This window comes from Neophocaena asiaeorientalis, unplaced genomic scaffold, assembly GCF_003031525.2.
Source record: "Neophocaena asiaeorientalis asiaeorientalis breed wild unplaced genomic scaffold, Neophocaena_asiaeorientalis_V1.1 scaffold330, whole genome shotgun sequence".
Classification (NCBI taxonomy): Eukaryota; Metazoa; Chordata; class Mammalia; order Artiodactyla; family Phocoenidae; genus Neophocaena; species Neophocaena asiaeorientalis.
This window is the reverse complement of record NW_020175667.1, coordinates 2,094,514-2,114,789: the sequence shown is the minus strand read 5'-3', so window position 1 is coordinate 2,114,789 and position 20,276 is coordinate 2,094,514. Positions and strand designations below refer to the sequence as shown.

The window sequence follows — 20,276 nt, the reverse complement described above, 5'->3', positions numbered from 1 at the left end:
ATCTATGATCTACTGTGATATTGATGATACAAGTACTTGCTGCCTTGCTGAAATAAGAAATTGCTAAATTCTACAGTATTTAATATCTTTGAAAAATAAGAGCTCACACAGCCAAGTGTTCTTTGCAAAGAAGTGCTTTGCAGAATGCAAAGCTGCTGAAAGTGTGGTGTCAAAAATGATCCCGGGCTTCCCTGGTGGCGCAGTGGTTGAGAGTCCGCCTGCCGATGCAGGGAACGCGGGTTCTTCCCCCGGTCCGGGAAGATCCCACAAGCCGTGGAGCGGCTGGGCCCGTGAGCCAGGGCCGCTGAACCTGCGCGTCCGGAGCCTGTGCTCCACAACGGGAGAGGCCACAACAGTGAGAGGCCCGCATATCGCAAAAAAAAAAAAAAAAAAATGATCTGGGTACTACAATTTCTTGACTCAAAACCATACACCTCTTCATTTTCTAGTTCAATAGTTTAATGTACTCATTAAATTCAGACACACTAAAAGCAACTGGATCCTAGCAAGGTAAAATAGAAACAGTTTCAGGTCGTCAAATTCCTTCTTGTACTTTTTCCTTCTCTTGAGACAGGTTCTTTACCTACAGTCCTTTATCATTATGGGAAATTAATCACATTACTGCTTAGAGAACAACAGCAAAGTGGCATCCCCTCCTCCCTTGACTGTCATCATGTCAGCAACGTTGCAAAATCACGTGGTAACTTTATTTGACTTGATTCCTTTAAGGTGCCCTTCTCTGTTATAATAGCATGCTAGTTACTATCACTGAACTACATTGTAATTATAATAATATTTTATGGCTGTATGGTGCTTTTCATAGCATAAAAATACTACTTTGAATTATAAATATCTTGATCAAAGCCTTTTACAAATAAGAAATAATTAACCCTTTCTCAAGAACCGTGTGGGAAGTAAGCTGTAACAAATAATAAAGCCACCATTTCTATTTTATTAATTCCCTTCACCTACTAGTAAGAAGGAAAATTATAATTCAACATCCCATATTAACCCCTAGACTGCAGCAACTTCTCAGTTTGAAGCGGCAGGCTATGAAAGATGAGATGAGAAATCTTCCATTTTGATCTTATAATATTCTGGGTGGGTGTTTTTGTTTTGTTTTGTTTTTTATTAGTCAAAAGCATTGCATACCTCAGGAAGAAAGCTTGGTTTACTGCTTCCTGAAACAAATTGTTCCTTTAAACATGTGGTTTAATAAAATACACTGTAATGATGCTTGTCAAGCTTAAGTATTAACATTCCTGGAGGGCACTTTAACAGGCTGCCAGGCGCCATCCCCAGAGCTTCTGAGTCAGGGCCTGAGAATCTGCATTTCTACTGTGGCCCCAGGTGATGCAGATGCTGCTTCTGTGGGAACCACACCTTGAGACCCACTGCACTATCAAAACACAATTCCTCAACTAGAGGAAGTAATTTTGATATCCCTAACAGGGCATTTTATCCATTAAAGATCACTTTTTGCTATTGTACAATTAATTTCAAAGAAGGAGGAACATTTTTCCTTCTTTTGAAATATAGTAAAGCCCTACAGTTAAGCCCCAATTTAACTTACTATGTAATTGTACCAAATTATTTTGTTTCTTTTTTACCAAATAGACCCTGAAAATCCAGAAAGAGGACACACTCACCAAGGTGAACAACAAGTTTTCTTCTCTTTCACTGGATCAGGTCTAGTGAAACATTATAATAAGCAATGCAGACACACTTATCTTTGGTCCTGCAACCCCTTTGTCCTTAAAGATCTGTTTAAGGCCTCCTTCTAGAAAAAGTCATGTTTGCAGCTATTGAAATTACCTTGTGTGCGCACAGGATCTGACATAGCACTTGGGTCACTGAGACCTTGGGGGTTGATTGCTCTCACCATGAATAAATAGATTGTATTGGGCCGCAGTCCTCTCACTGTATAGAGGGTGGTCTTTACGTGGTTTGCCACTGTCTGCCAGCTATTGCTCACTGATTGGCTGAAACATGAACAGAAATTTCATTTAAACAGCAGTCATAAGGGTCTTGGAAATGGAGTTGGGTATCAATGACAAAGGTTAATGGCTGAAAATTAAACACGCACACACACAACGCTTGAAGTGTTCAGCCCAATAAATGAAACATTTGGATGATTTCAGTTTATTCAACAACAAAGCCGAGCCCACCTAACGGAAGTGCCATGCACAACAAAATTAAACTCAGCCCAGGAGATGTGATAGCCCTTTGCTAAAGCACAGCAGCCACTAAATGAATACCTGTAAAAGGAACAGAGGCCAAGATCACAACATCAAGTTTATACAATAAATATGGTCCTCGTAAATGTATATATATATACCTTGAAAAGAATTAACCTGTAGAAAGAATAAATGGACTACAGAGTAAATTATGCCAATACATTTTCCTGTTACAAGGTGTGTTTTCTTTTGCATCAATTCCACATGCAATATTATAATAGAGCCTTCTAAAACTACATATCTGTAAAAGAAGAAAGGAAGCATGTAATGAATATTTTCCCTTGGTCACATTTTTAATAAAATTGTACATTACACAGTATTGTGATTTATCACTTCGGGATGGTGAAATATCTCTGAATCTGCATGTGTGGACCCTTTAACAGTCATCTGCAGATGGGATGCCCTTTTATAGCACTTTGCCTAAGGTCAAACGCTGCTTTTGTTTAGAATGAGGAGGAAATGTGATTTTCAGGGCTGTCTGTTTATTTTTCAGAAGTCTTTTTACACCAAAGCATGAAACTTATAGAAAAACACTGTTTTGAAATTTGAAAACTATATATCGATCCTTAACTTTAATAGATTAGGGAAGCCTAAAATGAAAGTGATGATTTGTCCTAATGCTTAAAAAGGAGAGAGGCTATCACTATATTTATAGTGGCAAACAGAAGCACATTGAAACTAAATATGAAGCCACATTTTCCCATTAGTACAACTATTTTTTCAAATTCTCATAAAACAATTTTATACTAGTATTTGCTAAATTAGAGTCTATGTCCTTGAATTGACTGCAATTATTTCAAATAACAACTGGACATATCTTTTCCTTTCAGCAATCAGAAGTGCATGTACTCAATCTCTTAATTGTAGCTTTTAATATTCTCTTAGGTATAGCCAATACACGTATTCAAATATATAGCATAAAACACTGGAATTATTTTAAATTCTGCTCTAATTATTAGGAAGTAAAATTCCAAGCTTCCATGCCTCAATAACAGTTGCATAACTTAAAAAGTGTCTGTGCCTAATTAAATTATTTTCTGCTTAGTTCTAAAGCCAAAATTCACATCTGATAAATCCCTACAATGGTCAAGAGCTAAGTGATTATGTCATAACTAGATCCCTACAGACGTAGGCATGGATAATGCATATTTAATCTTATAATTAAGGTATGAATGAAAAATAAAACTAAAGTCTATTCTTGAATAAAGTCAGATATAAAAGATAAATTCTTAAAATGCACTGATTAAGCATGTCCTTAGAGTAAAACAGCAGGATAGCTCACTTGAGATTTTAGGATATAGGAGCTAAAGCAAAAACCCAATGGAGAAAAAAGGAACTGTCTCATACCTGAAAGCCTCAATGATATATGCACTTGCTGGTAGGGTTCCAGGGGTACCTGGTTGCCAGGACAAGGTGACACTGTTCTTAGTAACATCAGTGACCTGTGGTTTGGATGGTGGTCCAGGCAGGTCATTAAAATCATAATTTTTACTGATTGTTGCTCCAGACTCTAGAGAGGACAAATAGAAAAAGCTTCATTTCTGATTACATAAGCTGACAAAGATGCTTAAAAGGAAAACAGTCTATTAAAGAATTTGAATAGACAGTGAGCAATTCATCTTCATGAATCAAAAGTATATAAGTGAATATTTGATTTTTCCTACATATTAGTAAATATTTACTTTCACACATGATCACTAGAATTGCTTGTTCTTTAGACAGAGAAAATAAAATAACAAGATTATTAAGGACAAATGTATCACATTTCATATGTGCAATGCTATGTACCAAGAGGTACGAAAAAGTGGCGTAAAGCTTAGTTCTTACATTCAATAAATTTAAAATATTGATCTCTCTTTAACTTGTTAGTTGATAATGAGCTAATCACTGAAACTGGCTCAAGATTTCTTCTGTTAAAATAGTTCACAAAGAACCCACCTGTCACATCCAGCACAGCACTCCAGGAAGTCTCCCCACTTGAACTTGTAGCCACACAAGTATAAGTGCCAGTATCAGAAATCTAGTGTGCATAGAAGGGAGAGAATAAAATTGTTTTAATTGATTTGTAGAATAATTACTCAATCTCAACAAGGCAATATTTGACTGTGAAAATGTGATATATCATTTGGCGGTCCAAATTGTACATTAGAGTCAATCATATGCACACATAAAATATTAAAATAAGCTCATATCATGTATTTTATTCATAATGGTGATTCAAAGATTCTTATTATATTTCTACAACTAAATGCTATTTGTCTGTAAACTTTAGTTGTCTTTCTATTTGCCTCCACAGCAATCCCCTTATCTTTTAATTCCAGCTTATGTTGGTACTTCACTGTGTCAGAGTTAGATATGGATAACTCAGGACAGTTTTCAGCATCCTATAAACATTCAGAGATCAGTAATGCAAAGCTGTCCTCTTTGTCGTCAACAAACTGTATTTCACAGAATAAAATATACCCAGGAGTAAATAAGCACTGACATAATGGGGGGCAGACCTTCTTTTTTTTTAAAGACATGGAGAAAAGTGAAGAAGAATTTTTTTTTTAAAAAAAGGAAAACTAAATCTTTCCTTTTAAAGAGTGCAGTACTCACTTTTATTAAAATTGTAGCAGTGTAACAGTGAATGAAATAAAGTTGTGTCATTAAAAACAAGCAGACGATACCCATGGAATCATTGCAATAGAGAGCTGAAATGGTCATAGAAATCATCTAATCCATAACACTTTTTAAAGCATAATAAAAACTGTCTTTCACTGATTACATAAAATGTTTTTGTTATTCATTGAAGAGCGGCAAAAGAATTTGAGGAATAGTTGACAATATAATCAAGAGTTCCCTTTTGTAAATGTTAAAAGGCAGAAGATTCCGTGATTATACCTTGACAAAAACTTCAAGTTCGGTAATATGTAAATCAAAAATCCTCCCTGTGGTTGAGTCCCACGGGTTTAAATTGCAAACAACATTCATTCAGGTTAGTTTAGGGGTGAAGGAAAAGCTAGACTGGGAAGAGAAACTGATGACCAAACAGAATAAGACAAAGCAGAAGATGTAGAATTAAAATTCCACGACGAGCGTGAGTCTAATTGTTGATAAAATATGGGAGTTCATGGAATATAATATCTGTTGGGTTCAAAATGTAAGTGTATTGATGACTCAGTCTTCCACAACTGATTCTCGGGTAAATCATTAGTGCCTGGATGTTACTGCGGTTCCACAATTTTAATTGATTTTAAATGGCATTATGTATTTTAACCTAAGTTTCAAATTACTCTGTCACGTCATTCTTTGCCATATTATGTTATCTCTGTACAATTGTCTTCTATTATACTGAGGCAAGATGGGGGACAGCCATTGTAGAAAGAGCCATTTTTTCAAATGTGGCTGTGCACGCATTATAGTCATTAGAAATCTTTGCTTTTAAGAAGCATCACTCACAAACTAAATATAATGAGCCGAGGCTGGATTTTAATGGGATGTTCATTTGAATATGGTCTGTGAAAGAGTAAAAAATTTGCATTTTATTATAGCAGTTGAACTAAAACGTAGCACTTGTTATTATGTGCAAATGCTAAAAGAAGAATACTAGGTAATGCTTCTTAACTGCATCTCCTTGTCATTGTATGGAGATACAAGTCTGACATTAGCTGTGGTCGGTAGGTTTTAATGATCATTGGAATATTCTCCTCAGAAGAAACGGATTCAGCTACCAATTACTGGACCATGAGAACACAGTGTTCATCACACTATTTTTCCCCCCTTGCATTAAGTACTGGAAAAGAAAGTAAGATATAAAGGAATATGATCTACAGAAACCCTCTCTTGACTGTATCAGTGAAGTAGTGTAAAACATTTTATTTCTGTTAAAGACAGTCATCTTACAGAAAAATAACAATGTTTTCATCGTGGAGTTTATCAAAAGTGACATGAAAACCCTAAACACCATTGCTAAAGCTCACTCTTGTATCACCATCATCATCACCATATTCATTTTCATTCCTTTAACTTTAAATAATGTCTTCTCTGGTCATGAGTGCTTCATATCTTTTCCATCCTTCTCTTTTCGTCCTTAATCAGTGCTTTGAAAAAGACTAATGTGCTGGCACACTCTCTCACCTACTTTTCTCCTTGTGTAGCTGGCTGCAGACAAGCTCCCAGGAGTATGCATCTCAGAAAGACTACTCAGAAGCCTGAGAGAGGGGCTCAAACTTTGTTTGACATCATCAAGCACCCACCTTTAATTGCTTCTTTTAAACACTATTGGGGGTCTTGACTGTTCAAGCACACCCTTTAATTCAGCAGTACAGTGGAAATGCATTAACCTCCATGGCCCAAGAAGTCTGCTTTTAGCTCAGAGAGAGCGGTTAAATTGTTTACTCAAGGAGACCTGGCATTAATTTTTTAATAACTCCCATTTTGTCCAAAGAAGGTTTACAATTAATTTACAATAAATAAAAAGACAGGCTAAAAACCTGTATTAATTTATTTTTCTTTAAATTGAATTTGATAGCATTTTGTCTACTTAGAGCAATAATTAATGCCTATCTCAACATTAAAATAAAACAATATATACATTCATTATAGTAACAGATTAAAGATTTGTGTTTGTGTATGCATGTGCACATACGAAAAAGTCATTCTTCCTTCTTGTTATGTGTCCGTATTTACACATCTGATAAACATGTGTTTGTAAATAATTTCCATTGTAAGAAAAACACATTCCCCGTTGTGATCATTTGAAAATACACATAATAAAAATAATTTATCTTCCTCCTCAGGCTTCTGAATGGGAAAATGCAACACGTTTTCGTTTGTTTTTTAATCACGTTGGTTCCCAATTTATACCTAGATACCAGATGCTACTAATTGTTCTTCCACTGAATCATTTTCAGTCAATTTTTCTTCATGTACTATTATATCAACCACCCTAATTCTGGCCCTCATTCCCAATCTTGTGACTATTCTGACATACTCTTGAGCTTTAGCATAGTGCTTGCTACATGGAGGGGAGGCTTTCTATATTTGGTTGAATGAACTGAATATACTTGTGGAGGGCAGGTGGCCCCCATGATAACATCCTTCTGGTATTCACACCTGGTGTAATCCCTCACCTTGAGTGTGTGGAGGACCTGTTGACTTACTTCTGGCCAATAGAATATGGCATGGAGGCGACAAGATGTCACATTTGTGATTACGTTATATAGGATTGTAAGCCTGTCTTGCTAAAAAACTCTCTTCCTTGTTGACTTTGAGGAAGCAAGCAATCATGTTGGGAATATCCACATGGCAAGGAACCACCGGCAGCCTTCAGTCAACAGCAAGCAAGAAGCTGAGGTCACCAGTCTGACAGCCATTAAGAACTGAATGCCGCTAACAACTATGTTGTTTGGAAGCAAACTGATCCCCAGTCCATTTTCAGATGAGACTACAACCCTGACTGTAGCTTTGTGAGACCCTAGGGCAGAAGACCCAGCTAAGTCATGCCCAGACTCCCACAGAAGGTATGAGATAGTAAACACGTGTTGTTTTGAGCCTAACAACACAAGTGTCGTGAAGTGTTTTCTAATACTGTTACACAGCTATAGATAGCTAATATAGTATTCAGAAGTAAACATTTATTTTGAGCTGCTCCTGAAGTCTAGCTTGGTAAGTTGGCAGATATGGTCATTTTCTATCATGTCATCTTCTGTTAAAAGACTAGCAATGGCTTGTTCTTGTGCACGGATCCAAACCTAAACTGCATAGCAACCTTACCTAGAATGTAAGATATTTTTACCAACTAGCCAAACCTGCTTCTATGCAGTCATCAGTCTCATCTCTTTATTACTTCCCACATAACTGTTGGGCTGAGCCAATTTATCCACATTTCATTACGAACTTCCCTTGTTCATGAGAGTAAATCAGAAGCATTTCTCATTTTCAGTTATTTTAAATGTACTATTACTATCATTAACTTTATGTGTTTAACCTTTTTCGTTTCATTGATTACATACATATAGGATAGAATGAAGGAATAAAAAGTTTCTAGGCCTGTTATGAGCTTATAATGAACTTAAGGACAATGAACTTCCCTCTAATTTCAAGTTGTCATTTGTAAAATAAATAACAGGGTCTATAATAAAATGTATAGCAATTATGCAGGGATGTAAGATTTTAATTTCACAACACAGTTTTTCCCTAGGGAAGTACATACTTCTGTTGAGATGAAGATCCAAATACGAATTCCAACATTACTTACACGTAAATTCTTAATCTGCAAGGTTCCTTGTTCTTGTATAGTTGCTCTTGGATCTCTACCCAGAAAAGTAAATCCCTCCTTTAGCCAGCTAATTACAGGAAGAGGGTCACCAGTAGCTTTACATTTCAGTAATGCTGTACCATCTACTGCTAGCGTTTGGTTGGCTGGGCCTTGTAGAATTATAGGTGGAGGTCTATCTGTCAAAACTGAAGGACAAAGATATTTTTCAGGATATTTTAATTTTATGAAATTTGGTAGTCTTTATATCATCAGTAGTCTTATATCAAAAGTAAGATTAAAGCCCCAAAGTCATACATATTACTTATAATTTTTTCTGTAATATTCTATATCCATTATAAATCTATCATCTATAATTACTATACATACACCTGTACATATTTTACTGAAGCCATACTATATTTATAACTTACTCTGAGTTACCTATAAGTAAGATGATGATAAGATAAATTCTGACATCTTAGAAAGGTTAAATCATATTAAAATTAAAATGTTGAGAGCTTATGGTAATCATTTGCAAAATGGCCATTTTCTCTCTCATATGCATGTTTAAGAAAGCCTGTGGAATATCACATGAGTACAATCAATTTTCACTTTTGCTTTCATTATAAATATATGAGCAATACATAATTTTACCTTCATAGCACCAGTTGCCGGCTTTATTTATATAGACTATAATATTTTGATGATGTTAAAATATTAGACTATAAATAATTTATTTCTAAAATTGTGATATTGGGCTCTAGATTATAGTAATATAATGTGGATGATATAATTTGTCTATACTTTTAAGCAAAAAAATCTAAAGACCATATTTATGACATGACAAAAATAGCATTTTCATGAAAATTTGTGTTTACATATATATTCATTTTTGTGATCATTTGAGTAAATTTTCCATAATTTCATAAACATAGTTCACTGTTTTTAAATTGAATATTGATTTGTAGCAGTATCATCAGTGCCTTTAGAAGTATTATATAATGATTTAGGAAGTATATCAGAATGTATAGTAATATTTAAATGGGTAATGAAAATATGGAATCAATTGGAGGCAGGCTTTCATCTACAATTCATTAGAAGACCATCTCACAATGAAACTGATATACCCAAGCCCAAGAAAGGATTTCGTAAGAGAAAGTTTTATAAACTTCACATAGGTTTTGGTTAATTATCCAAATATGCTCTTTATTATGTATAATAATAACAAATATAATATTTAAATATATATATATATATAAGTTCCACAAAACGAAAAAGATGGTGAATCTGAATTATTGCTAAGCAACTGTGAAGAGTGCTTTTTCTCAAGAAGGTCATCTTGGATTATTATGTACATAATCAAAAAAACTCATTTTGCTTATTAATGCTCTAATTTCCTTTGTCTACAAACTTTTACAAATACCCGTTTATATGTTTATATATTTCTCAATCTATATGTATTTTTATTTGTAGAGTTCACAGTTTTGGCGAAAGACATTAAATCAAACAGCCCTTTTAGAGGCTACCATGAGAAAGCCAACTGATCTTGATTTAAAATAGAGGTCTCCTGCATGTCAAGATAGAGTGGACTTCCAATCAACCTAAACCTGTTATATCAAAATATGTATTAAAATGTGTGTATATGTAGAAAACCTTATAAAAACCTAAGGAAAACAACATTCTCTGTGTATTCTTTGCAAATAAAAATTAGATCCATTTAGTTCACTGCTTTTCTTGATCAAATTCTTCATTTTAGAAGTAAATTAAATAATCTTCAGAGAATGTGAAAGCACAATATTATACTAATTCTGACATATCTGGCAATAATTGTGCAAATAGATATTCAAGTTGAATGCTTTGTGGAATTTATTTTCTCTCTGAGTCAAAAATGGAAGGCCAATTCACAAAACATTATGAATAATTTTGAAATTCAGTAAGAAAAATGGGTCTGCATTACCAGAGAAGAAACTATTTATTAAATTTTATATAGTGTTACTTCTTTGCTTCAAATTAAATATCTATATAGGATTCTGGTAACTTCTTATAACCTGCTCTTACTGTCATATCCTTGAAATCATTATATATGGGCAAAGGACATACAATTAGTTTCTTTTTTTCTTTTTAACTGCCCAAATGAGTAGCTCATTGTCTTTTAAATGAATTTGATCAAAAAAGTAACTGAAAATCTCCTGGCCAGAAAGAACTTTCAGTTTCAAGGATGTTATGGGTGAAAGATGACCACAAGCTTCCATGACACTAAGGTCAGAGGTTAAATGAACATTTAGGGTTTCCAGTGATCTGTGAACAATTCCATGGTTTTCTCTAACTATGCATTGTGTATCCTCAATAAACCATTCATATAAGATCATGATGTGACATCTATTGTACATTTCTTCTCTCCAGTCCTTTTAGATTCTATTGGCTCTACTCAGAATTCTCATTACAATTTTCTAATTTTCTAACAGAAGAAAAGAAATGAAGAACAGTGTTAATGAAATAATAAGAAGGATGCTTTGAAATTCAAGTGTATTAAAGATCTTAGCTCTACCTGTAATAAGTAAGATTATCACTCAACAGCACCTTTCATCACCATTAACAACCTCATCTCATGTGAACACTTGAGTTAAAAATATTTCCAAGAAAGGACTCTAAGTACAAAAATGTAACAACAGAAACATCGCTATAGATGTTTTGCTTGTTTTTCCGAACACAACATATGTTTTCATTCTACATTGGAATTTCATTTGGCTCTAAACTGCCCTGGATCATACCAAGCAACACGTTCAAAAGGGGATGACTTGCGTATTATTAAACTGTTAACCAGTCTGAAAAATTTTAAACTATGAATAAAAGCTGAAGTCATCGGCCAATGTGGCAAGTTAATATTTGGAGACCGTTATTTACAATAAAGTGTATGTGTGTATGTGTGTGTGTGTGTTTAGGTCTTGAAGTTAGATTTCTTTACTGTCAAAATCAATAACTCTATAACCTCCATTCAATGTTCCTGCAAAAGGATCTTGACTTTGTGAATGCTTATGAAAGTAAAAATCAATGTAGCAATTAATATTCAAGCCACTTGTAACCAAATGTCCAGAGACATCTCAGTCATCAGATTTAAATTTCCTTATCACTCTTTTCAGTTTGACCACAGAACCAGAGCTAGAATTACTACTGGTCTGAGAGATTATGTCAAAAACAAACATAATTTCTCAAAACAAGTTTTCCTTTTCATTATATCAGGCACAGTTTTGAATATCCACCTGTTTCATGAACCACATCAGTCATATCAACTGGTTCTTCTAAATCATCAACTTTGTTTTCTACAAATATGGTTTGCCTTCTTCATAACGCTTTCTTCATTTAGAAACATTTAAAAGTCTGTCTTTTATAAAATACCATAAGCAGCTATAGTGGAGTTCTTAAGCATTATATTTGGAATCTTTCATAGTAGTATAGAATAAAACTTAGGTTTTGGCCAGAATACCTTATTTTCCAAGTATATGTTTCTAGACATTTTTTCCTAGTAGAAGAAAACATAGGAACTTAAAAAAGATTAATAATTATATTTTATTTCTTTTAAAGAAATATGGAGGTTTGAAGGATCGACGATCTTGTCCATGTAAAGGAAGAATTTCTTGGCACCATTACCCTTGAACCTGACTTCTTTCAGTTCCATAGCAGTAAATCTCTGCTGCATCAGCAGGTATGGCCATTAACGACTCAATATCCCCTCAGCTAATGTTTGTCTGTTCTATTTATTCCCACTCCTGACATGGCGCTGAATCAGGCAATACCATGGGCAGACATTAAAAAATACTGCCTTTCTATTAATTTTAAATGACCTTTTAATCTACATGTAAATTTGAATTGCATGAAAGCTCAGCAGAGAAAGAAGAGAATCAGAGAGCTCACAGCCCAAAGCTCTTTTATCGCAGAACCCAGAGTGGGAGGGTGCGGGTGTGGGGAGAATCAGAAACCCCACAAATCTAAGAGGGCAAGAGAGATTTTTTAAATTTAAGATATCAAAGAATATGGCTTAAATTAATGCTCAGAGGTTCACAAATATCTAAAACTCCCTACGTGTCAATTGTGACAGAAAAGCTCTTGGGAAAAAAAAATCAGACATGAAGAGTGCTGCATGGTCTTCAACTTTCACCTGAATCAGGTGCTTCAGTTAAGATTTGTAGTGCATACATACAAATAAAAAATTAGTTTTAGCATCCATTTGTAGTTTGGAAGGTATTTAATTAATTTAACTTAGTGAATGTATAATTACCACATCATAGGATGTCACAATGTGATTGGCTAAGTGAAAAGTCATCTCTGTTTCCACTGATAATAAAGATTATATCTCTCTCTCTCCTCTAGTAAAATAAGATTATTACTATCCATTAGAAGCAATCATATCAGCACAAGACTGAATAAAAATATACAGCTAACATTCTTATTTCTATTTCACTAAAATAATGCATCACTATATTTTTAAGAATAAAATAGATTGTGTTTGATGTTCTTCTTTGGGAAAGTAAATGGTATTAAATCAGGGAGAATTAGAAACTATTAAGAATGTTATTTTACCTAGATTCAAACTTAGAAGATAAGCATTAATTTTAAGGATTTAACTAAAAGGTCAGAGAATTTCATAGTTTTGATAAAAATCATTATTTTCAGAAAACAAATTCTAATAATATCACACCATCAGTAACTTCCAGCTGAGCTTTTGCTAAAATGCTTCCTGCCACGGTTAGGGCCTGGCAGATGTAGTAACCCGCGTCCGAGCGCTGAGTGTCGGTAATTGTAAGGTCCCCGGCTGGCGACACAGAACATCTGCTGTTGGCCTGTTGGGGTTGATTTGGGAAAAGCAGGTTCTGTGGAAACAAACACAATGTTACTAAGATTCTCTTCTCACTCAGAAGGAAAATTATATTAACAACAGCTACCGCAGTTAGAGAAATGTGGCTGGAAAAAGAAAACACAAAGATTTTAAAATACGGTACTGAAAGGGTTAAAGGCCACACAGTGAGTCTCACTGGGAAACTTTTTTCCCATCATGGGAAAATGATGTGCTCTAAGAAGCGAGCATGCTCTGGCTGAAGGAACAATCATCCAAGTCTGGATCGTGAGCTTTTACTCTCTGCGTGACTTTCTGTGAGTTACTGAACAGTTTTGAAAGGCAGTTTCCTCATCTGTAAAATGGACATAATAATACTCATCTGACTCAACTCATAAAACATCGTGAGAATCTAGAATGTAACATCAATTGTGTATGTGTTTTATAAACTGCAGATCACTAGAGAACGCAAAAATATTTTCTGCTGACCCTTTTGAATATTTGACATAAGTAACTCAATTTCTCCTAAAGGTATTCAAAAGTGTGTGACTGAGACTGACACAGAGAGACAGCTGAATCTCCTTCTGCTAGAAGATTTCTGCAGGTTGTAACAGCTTTGAAAGGAGCTAGGTATAAAGGCTACCATCTGAGCAAGTTTAACCAAATCATTGAAAATAAAAAGAAGATGCGGGATGTTTCTGAAGGATGCGTGTGATGGTAAAGAATTTCATAATATTACCCTATCAAAAAAATCAAAGGTTCTTTAGTTTCCTATATAACTCATATTTTTTAAAAAACTTTATTTTAAAATTTTGGTTACAGTTTCATTTTTGTATATAACTCATGTTAATACAAGCAGCCAAATCACAAAATTGTGAACGTTCTTATAGGAGAGCAGTAGTGTTAACCTGGATGACCTATGTTGCTTTACTGTTGTTCAATTAAAAGAAAATTTGGATACAATAAATTATATTGAGATATGCTTCCAAGTTGGATTATAAATAAGGACATATCAATTTTTATGTTGTATTTACTTACAAAAAAAAGAACATTATGGGCTTCCCTGATGGCGCAGTGGTTGAGAGTCTGCCTGCCGATGCGGGGGACACGGGTTCGAACCCTGGTCTGGGAAGATCCCACATGCCGCGGAGCAACTAGGCCCGTGAGCCACAACTACTGAGCCTGCGCGTCTGGAGCCTGTGCTCCGCAACACGAGAGGCCGCGATAGTGAGAGGCCCGCGCACCGCGATGAAGAGTGGCCCTAAAAAAAAAAAAAAAAAAAAAAAAAAAAAAAAAAAGAACATTATAACCCTCTGGGATCTGTTTCTCGACATAGTAATTAATTTCCCAGGTTTGTAATTAAACAGTTTCAATATGTTACAATCAGGAGGTAATAACATTCAATTAAAGGCATAAGACACATTTTCCCCTTAAAATGTTTCTGCCCTTGAAGTAATACCAATGAAAGAGGATAAAATAGGGTATTAACACTTTTCAATTACCCTAAATGACTTTAATCCTGCGAATGAGGTCCTACTTTAATTAGAAGCTCTTCTCTTTATTGCAACATGATGGATGTCCACTTTATTAGATTCGAGTGTGACACTGTAAGCCCACTTTACATAAACATACTATGTTATTAAACCTTTTCTAAAAGAGGTGATGTTTGCTAGCATGCCAGGAATATAATTTCAAAATGCTATTGCCTTCCTATAAAATTTGTATTACTATAGAAGGCTAGACCTTTTCATACATATGAAGCATAATTTGAGAGCAAGCTAATTCTCCTGTGGAATCCAAATATATTACTGAAATAAACCATCTGAAAGAGAAGGGTCTAAATTTTAAAGGCACTTGGAAATGATACAATAACTCAAAGTGTGCACTTTGCTACAATTAGCCATTAGAATACTAATTTACATAGCACTAATACATCAGATGGGCTTAATTCTCTCTGGGATCTCTTCCTCTACAATGTGTTATCAGTCCACCTTCTAAATGATTCGATGACATGGAAAATGGCATATGATTGAGGTTAGCCCATCATCTTTATTCCCTGTTTGTATGACATAGGCAAAAGAAAATGGATGACAAGCAAAACCCAGGAATTCTACAGAGCTCTTCTCGCCTTGAAGTGCCTGGGTATCCTATTAGTGCTAATTGGCATTATCAGCACATATTGAGGAATATGGACCATTAAGTCCAGGCTCTTAACTCTCTATACTGATGGATAGTCATAGATCACTGTAAAAATTGGATACTGCAGACAGTAAGACTAATTTATTTTTCCTAATGTCCCAATTCATGATTTGAAAATTTACAATTTGCTCAAGCATTTCTCTTTTGTTCTCATTCACAATCTCCTTTCTCTCTCTCCCCTTTCCTCTCTCCCCCGACCCCTCTGTCTAATGTGAGGGAGATAGCTGAAATAAAGAAAAGGAGGCCTAAGATTATAATCAAATCAATCACCTAACTCGAAAATTTTTCCCAGAGATTAATATCTCTGGAATTACATGCCACTTTGTCAAATAACAGAAAAAGAAATACTTTAATGCTATTTGATCATTACTTGTGTAAAAAACATTAAAACACAATGTAGCATATTTAAATATCGTGCTCATTGGGCCACAAGACCAATACACATTTCATGCAATAGCATGTATAAACCTGAAGCTATTTTAGGGCATGTGATTTACACATGATACAGCTGTATCTACATGATAACAAGTTATAATGAGATTTAACTCACTACATGGATTTAAAGTGTAAATCTGCAACAATCAAATTGCTTTATATCATTATATTTGTATCACTTATAAATAAATAATAAATTCACATAAATATATTTACTATCAGTGGCTTGAGAAAGTAACTTCTATGGACCCCATACCTCCCCGAATGGGTGGAGGGAAGGAGCTACAGGCAGGAGTGAGAATCTTGACAGGCTACCAGGGCTCTCCAGGCTCATCCCCTCCTGCCTTTTCAGGCACGATGTGGGTCTGGGGACAGAGGTGACCAGAGTGGTGCTGAGCTTCTGTGTGTGGGCAGAGGGATACCTCTGGCCCTAGCAGCCTGGCCTTAGCAGAAGCATGAACTTGCCACTTCAGCCAGGAACAAGGGAAGGCAGATGCATTCTGCATTTTCCCCATTTCTAACCTTCAAAATGTGTAAAGTATTTTTACATATAAACTAATTTAATCACATAATCTTTATAACTTATGTGAAGTAAAATATATTATCCTCAAATTTTAGATTAAGAAAATGACCTTCAGTAAATTTAAACAGTGCTACAAAGATTGTAAAAATTATACGGAGGGAAAATGGCTTTAGAATTCTTTCCGTTTTCAGGGTACGTGTGTGTGTGTGTGTGTGTGTGTGTGTGTGTGTGTGTGTGTGTGTTCAAGTGTGTTATAACTATATCATGTTGCTTTACACTCACTTTAGAGTTTGGGATGTTTTAATCTGAAAGCAATTTTTAAGTTAAGAATCAAGGAAGTCTATGAGTAGAAATCTATTGTATTGTTACTAACTGATAAAAAAGATGGCAATTAAGTCCTGGAACAATCCTGATGTGGGATAAGACAGTGGCCAGAACTTTACCTTATCCTTCTCATCACTATATTTACATCCCACAAATCATGGGGGAAGTGAATCCAACAAAGAGCAATGAGGAAAGGAAGAAAGATAATTTGCCCGTCCATACTGAGATGTTAAAACTGCTAGCTCGGGGTGGTACAGAACTGTATAGGAATTCACAACAATGCAAAATGACGGCTGAGGGAAACTTCCTGATGTCTCTCTACCCAGATAATCATACACGAGTTTTGATCAACAGGTTCTCTTAACTTAGTCAAAAGCATTTTCCGTCTCTGGCAAAGTTTTTAGATTGCCTGAGACTTTAAATCATGGTTTCCATGTTTGCCCAGGAAATTCTTCCAGAACTTGGTCTAACACCAGAGGGTGCTGACGAGGAACACCAGTAGGTCTCTTCCTGCGAACTATATGCCTCCTTCGGTATGCTTCCGGAGAGACTAGAATAAAAATATCTCTAGGTCCCTCAGGAATGCACAGATAAGTCTGTAGACAAAGAACTCAATTTCTGATCTGGTTTAGGCTGGAAGTTCCACTCATTGCCTCAGAACCTAGAGGCTTGTGCTTGTCCAAGTTTGGACCAAGTTCTAAATGAGAAAACGGGTGTATTCAATTCGCTTTTAGCAGAGTCTTGAGAGATCATGCTGCCCGGAGAGGACAAACCAGGGCACAGCAAAGACCAGACAAGTGTTGGGTTTTTTTCTGGTATTTAATGTATTATTTCCTGTCTAACCCCACTATGAGGGAATCCAGAAGGGATGATGGAAGAAAATATTTCTCCTACTCAAATGGAAGTGTGCTTAAATTAACAGTAAAGAAAAGGTATTTATACTATATAACTATGAAAGGGGGTTGAAACTAGTTTCTAGGCTGATTAATAATGGAAATATTTTTGACTGTTTTACATTTTCCCAGGATGTCCTAAGTGTTTTATATATACTAACTCACTTACTTATCCCAATGTAGCTCAATGCAAGAAAGCAAACTTACCTTTCTGTTAAGAGGTTTTAAACAGCTACAGGTTAGACTTTTTCAGATAATTTGGTTACACTGCATTGTATCTATTTGACGTAAGATAAAAATATTAGAGAATTAACACTAGAAAAAAGAATGTTATATTAAAGCATCTGACTCCCACTAATTTTAGAATTAATTGGTCTCTTTTTCAGAAATAAAATAAATTCAACATTGTTAACAAGAAAGGAAAGACAAACTTTGAGGGTCACTAGAGACGGGGAGTTCAGAGATTTCAGAAAAGCAGTCAAGGCTTACACTCACCTGGCTGCCTTCTTTTTGCCAAAAAACTGCTGGCTGTGGGTTTCCTTTAGTTTCACAGGGAAATGTCACTGTACGACCTTGAGCAACAATCTGATCTCTTGGCCTAACCACAAACTGTGGAGGAGCTATAATTTAAAAGGAAAGAAAGTGTGTCAATATAAACTGTTGACAAAGAAAAATATATCAAAGAGAAAATCTGATACTAGGTGGATTGCTCAGTGCCAGACAGAGGCTACAGTTTTTGATTTAGTTTTAAGTATTTCTCAAAACACAATGGGGAAAGAAAAACAAGCACTCTATCAAATGTGAGGAAAGAAGTAAATGTATTCGTAGACACATTTTAAATGTACACTGTAAATCCTGCAGCCCCTATACTCGCATAGGAAAATAGATTTTTAATGATATTCTAAAGTTTTTAAGAAAAAACATGGTTTCCCAATATGGTTTTGTGTTTTGAATGAAGAGAGAAAAAGAGGCATTGCATTACTCAAATATCTCCTTCCTGTGAAATCAATCTACTAACAAACATTCATTGTTCTTGTAATATTTGCAAGACATTGTACTGGGCACAGGGATACCAGAAGGAATAAAATATGATACCCATTCTCAAAGTGCTGATATTCTAGACCTGAGGAATTGAAGTGTTGAAAATATCAAAGAATCGAAGAGATGGGAATTACATACAAAGATAACTAACAATATAAAGAAACATATGAAAGTGGTTGATTCTATTTAATTCATTTCATTTACATCAATAAGCATTCGGGAATTACTATGTTCCCCTACTGGGCACTAAAGATACACAGATAAAATCATCTACCCTGCAGCCATGAAGGTACTCATAGTCTAAGAGAAAATACAGAACATGATCATGATGACAACAGCAACAGCAAAATTAAAACAACAATTCTCTAAGGCTGTGGTAAGTTCAATGATAGAGGTGCTCTCAGAGCACAGAGGAGAAGCACTTAAATTATAGTACACATCATAAGTGTGATAGGACTTCAGGAGAGAGGGATCCCTTTGTGTTAAGGTAGCTGTGAAATGCTTTATGCAGGAGGTGGACATTATGGAGACTTGGAGGAAGGGGTGGCATTTAGAGAAGTGGAGAAATGAACATATTCCAAGCAAGGAGCTAACTGAGCAAAGTGTAAGAAGCAAGAACGCATCTAGCATACAGTGTGTAATCCCAAAGGAATGGCAAGTCCCCATTGTATAAACAGCATTGGCTACAAAAGATAGATTTGTATCCTAAGAATGGCCTGAGAAGACAAACTGAGGTTTTTATTCCGACTCTTTCTAAGCTGAGGAGTGATAAATGTAAAGCAAAAATTTTGGAAGCTTTAACCCTCTAATGAATGTAGTATATAGATTGTGAGCGAGACAGATCAGTGAATAAAGTAGGGAGTCTGACGGGAAGGCCAGTAAAATGGTGTAGGCAAAAATAACGAGACCTAGGTACAAGGAACTCCAGTAGAAAATAAAGGGATGGGGTAAAAATGCTAAGGAAGTTCAGATTTAAATTTGGGGCTAATTATAAAGAGAAAGAAGAAAGTGAAAAACAGTAGACTGTGTAACTGGACATTTTCACAAGGACATCTTCTTCATACTAAAATCCACTCCTGTTGAAGAGAAAACAGCATGTTTATTCTATGACTTTTCTAATCATCTGTTTCCAGTGTAACTCCTGGCTTATACTAGAAAACTTATGACCAAGAAAAAAACTTTAAAATGAACTCGAAGTTTTAGAACCCAGTGTACATGGCCACAGTCCTAAAATTTGAACGCTGAAGAATTTTAACAGCAAGCACCATTCGGTAAAGTCCTTTACCCAGAATTCTTTCAGTCCTTTAGGAGTACATAACTGCAGGTCCAAGAATGGAGTAAATGTAGGGTATCCTCAAACATGCAGGATTTACAGTGTACAGTGTACATACAAACAGCAGCAGGATTTTTTCAAAAATCTCAAGAGATCTGTAGTGGTTTATTTTTTGGTGTCCTATTATACTGCCTCCTAATTCAACACATTCAACACACACCTCAGAGACAGAAGGAATAAATCTACTCAGTGAAATTTTCTTCTACAGCTATAGATAAT

At 35.3% G+C, this 20,276-nt stretch overlaps 1 protein-coding gene across 1 annotated transcript in view; it reads right to left on the bottom strand.

The window, feature by feature from the left end:
* ROBO2 (roundabout guidance receptor 2) overlaps window positions 1–20,276 on the bottom strand; it is a 570,503-nt gene that overhangs the window by 86,948 nt on the left and 463,279 nt on the right. The window contains exons 8-13 of the mRNA XM_024731557.1: window positions 18,179–18,303; window positions 13,175–13,346; window positions 8,479–8,684; window positions 4,176–4,257; window positions 3,585–3,747; window positions 1,816–1,982 (exon numbers count right to left, since the gene is read on the bottom strand). Coding sequence (XP_024587325.1) covers window positions 1,816–1,982; window positions 3,585–3,747; window positions 4,176–4,257; window positions 8,479–8,684; window positions 13,175–13,346; window positions 18,179–18,303 — 915 coding nt within the window. The remainder of the gene's footprint in view (window positions 1–1,815; window positions 1,983–3,584; window positions 3,748–4,175; window positions 4,258–8,478; window positions 8,685–13,174; window positions 13,347–18,178; window positions 18,304–20,276) is intronic.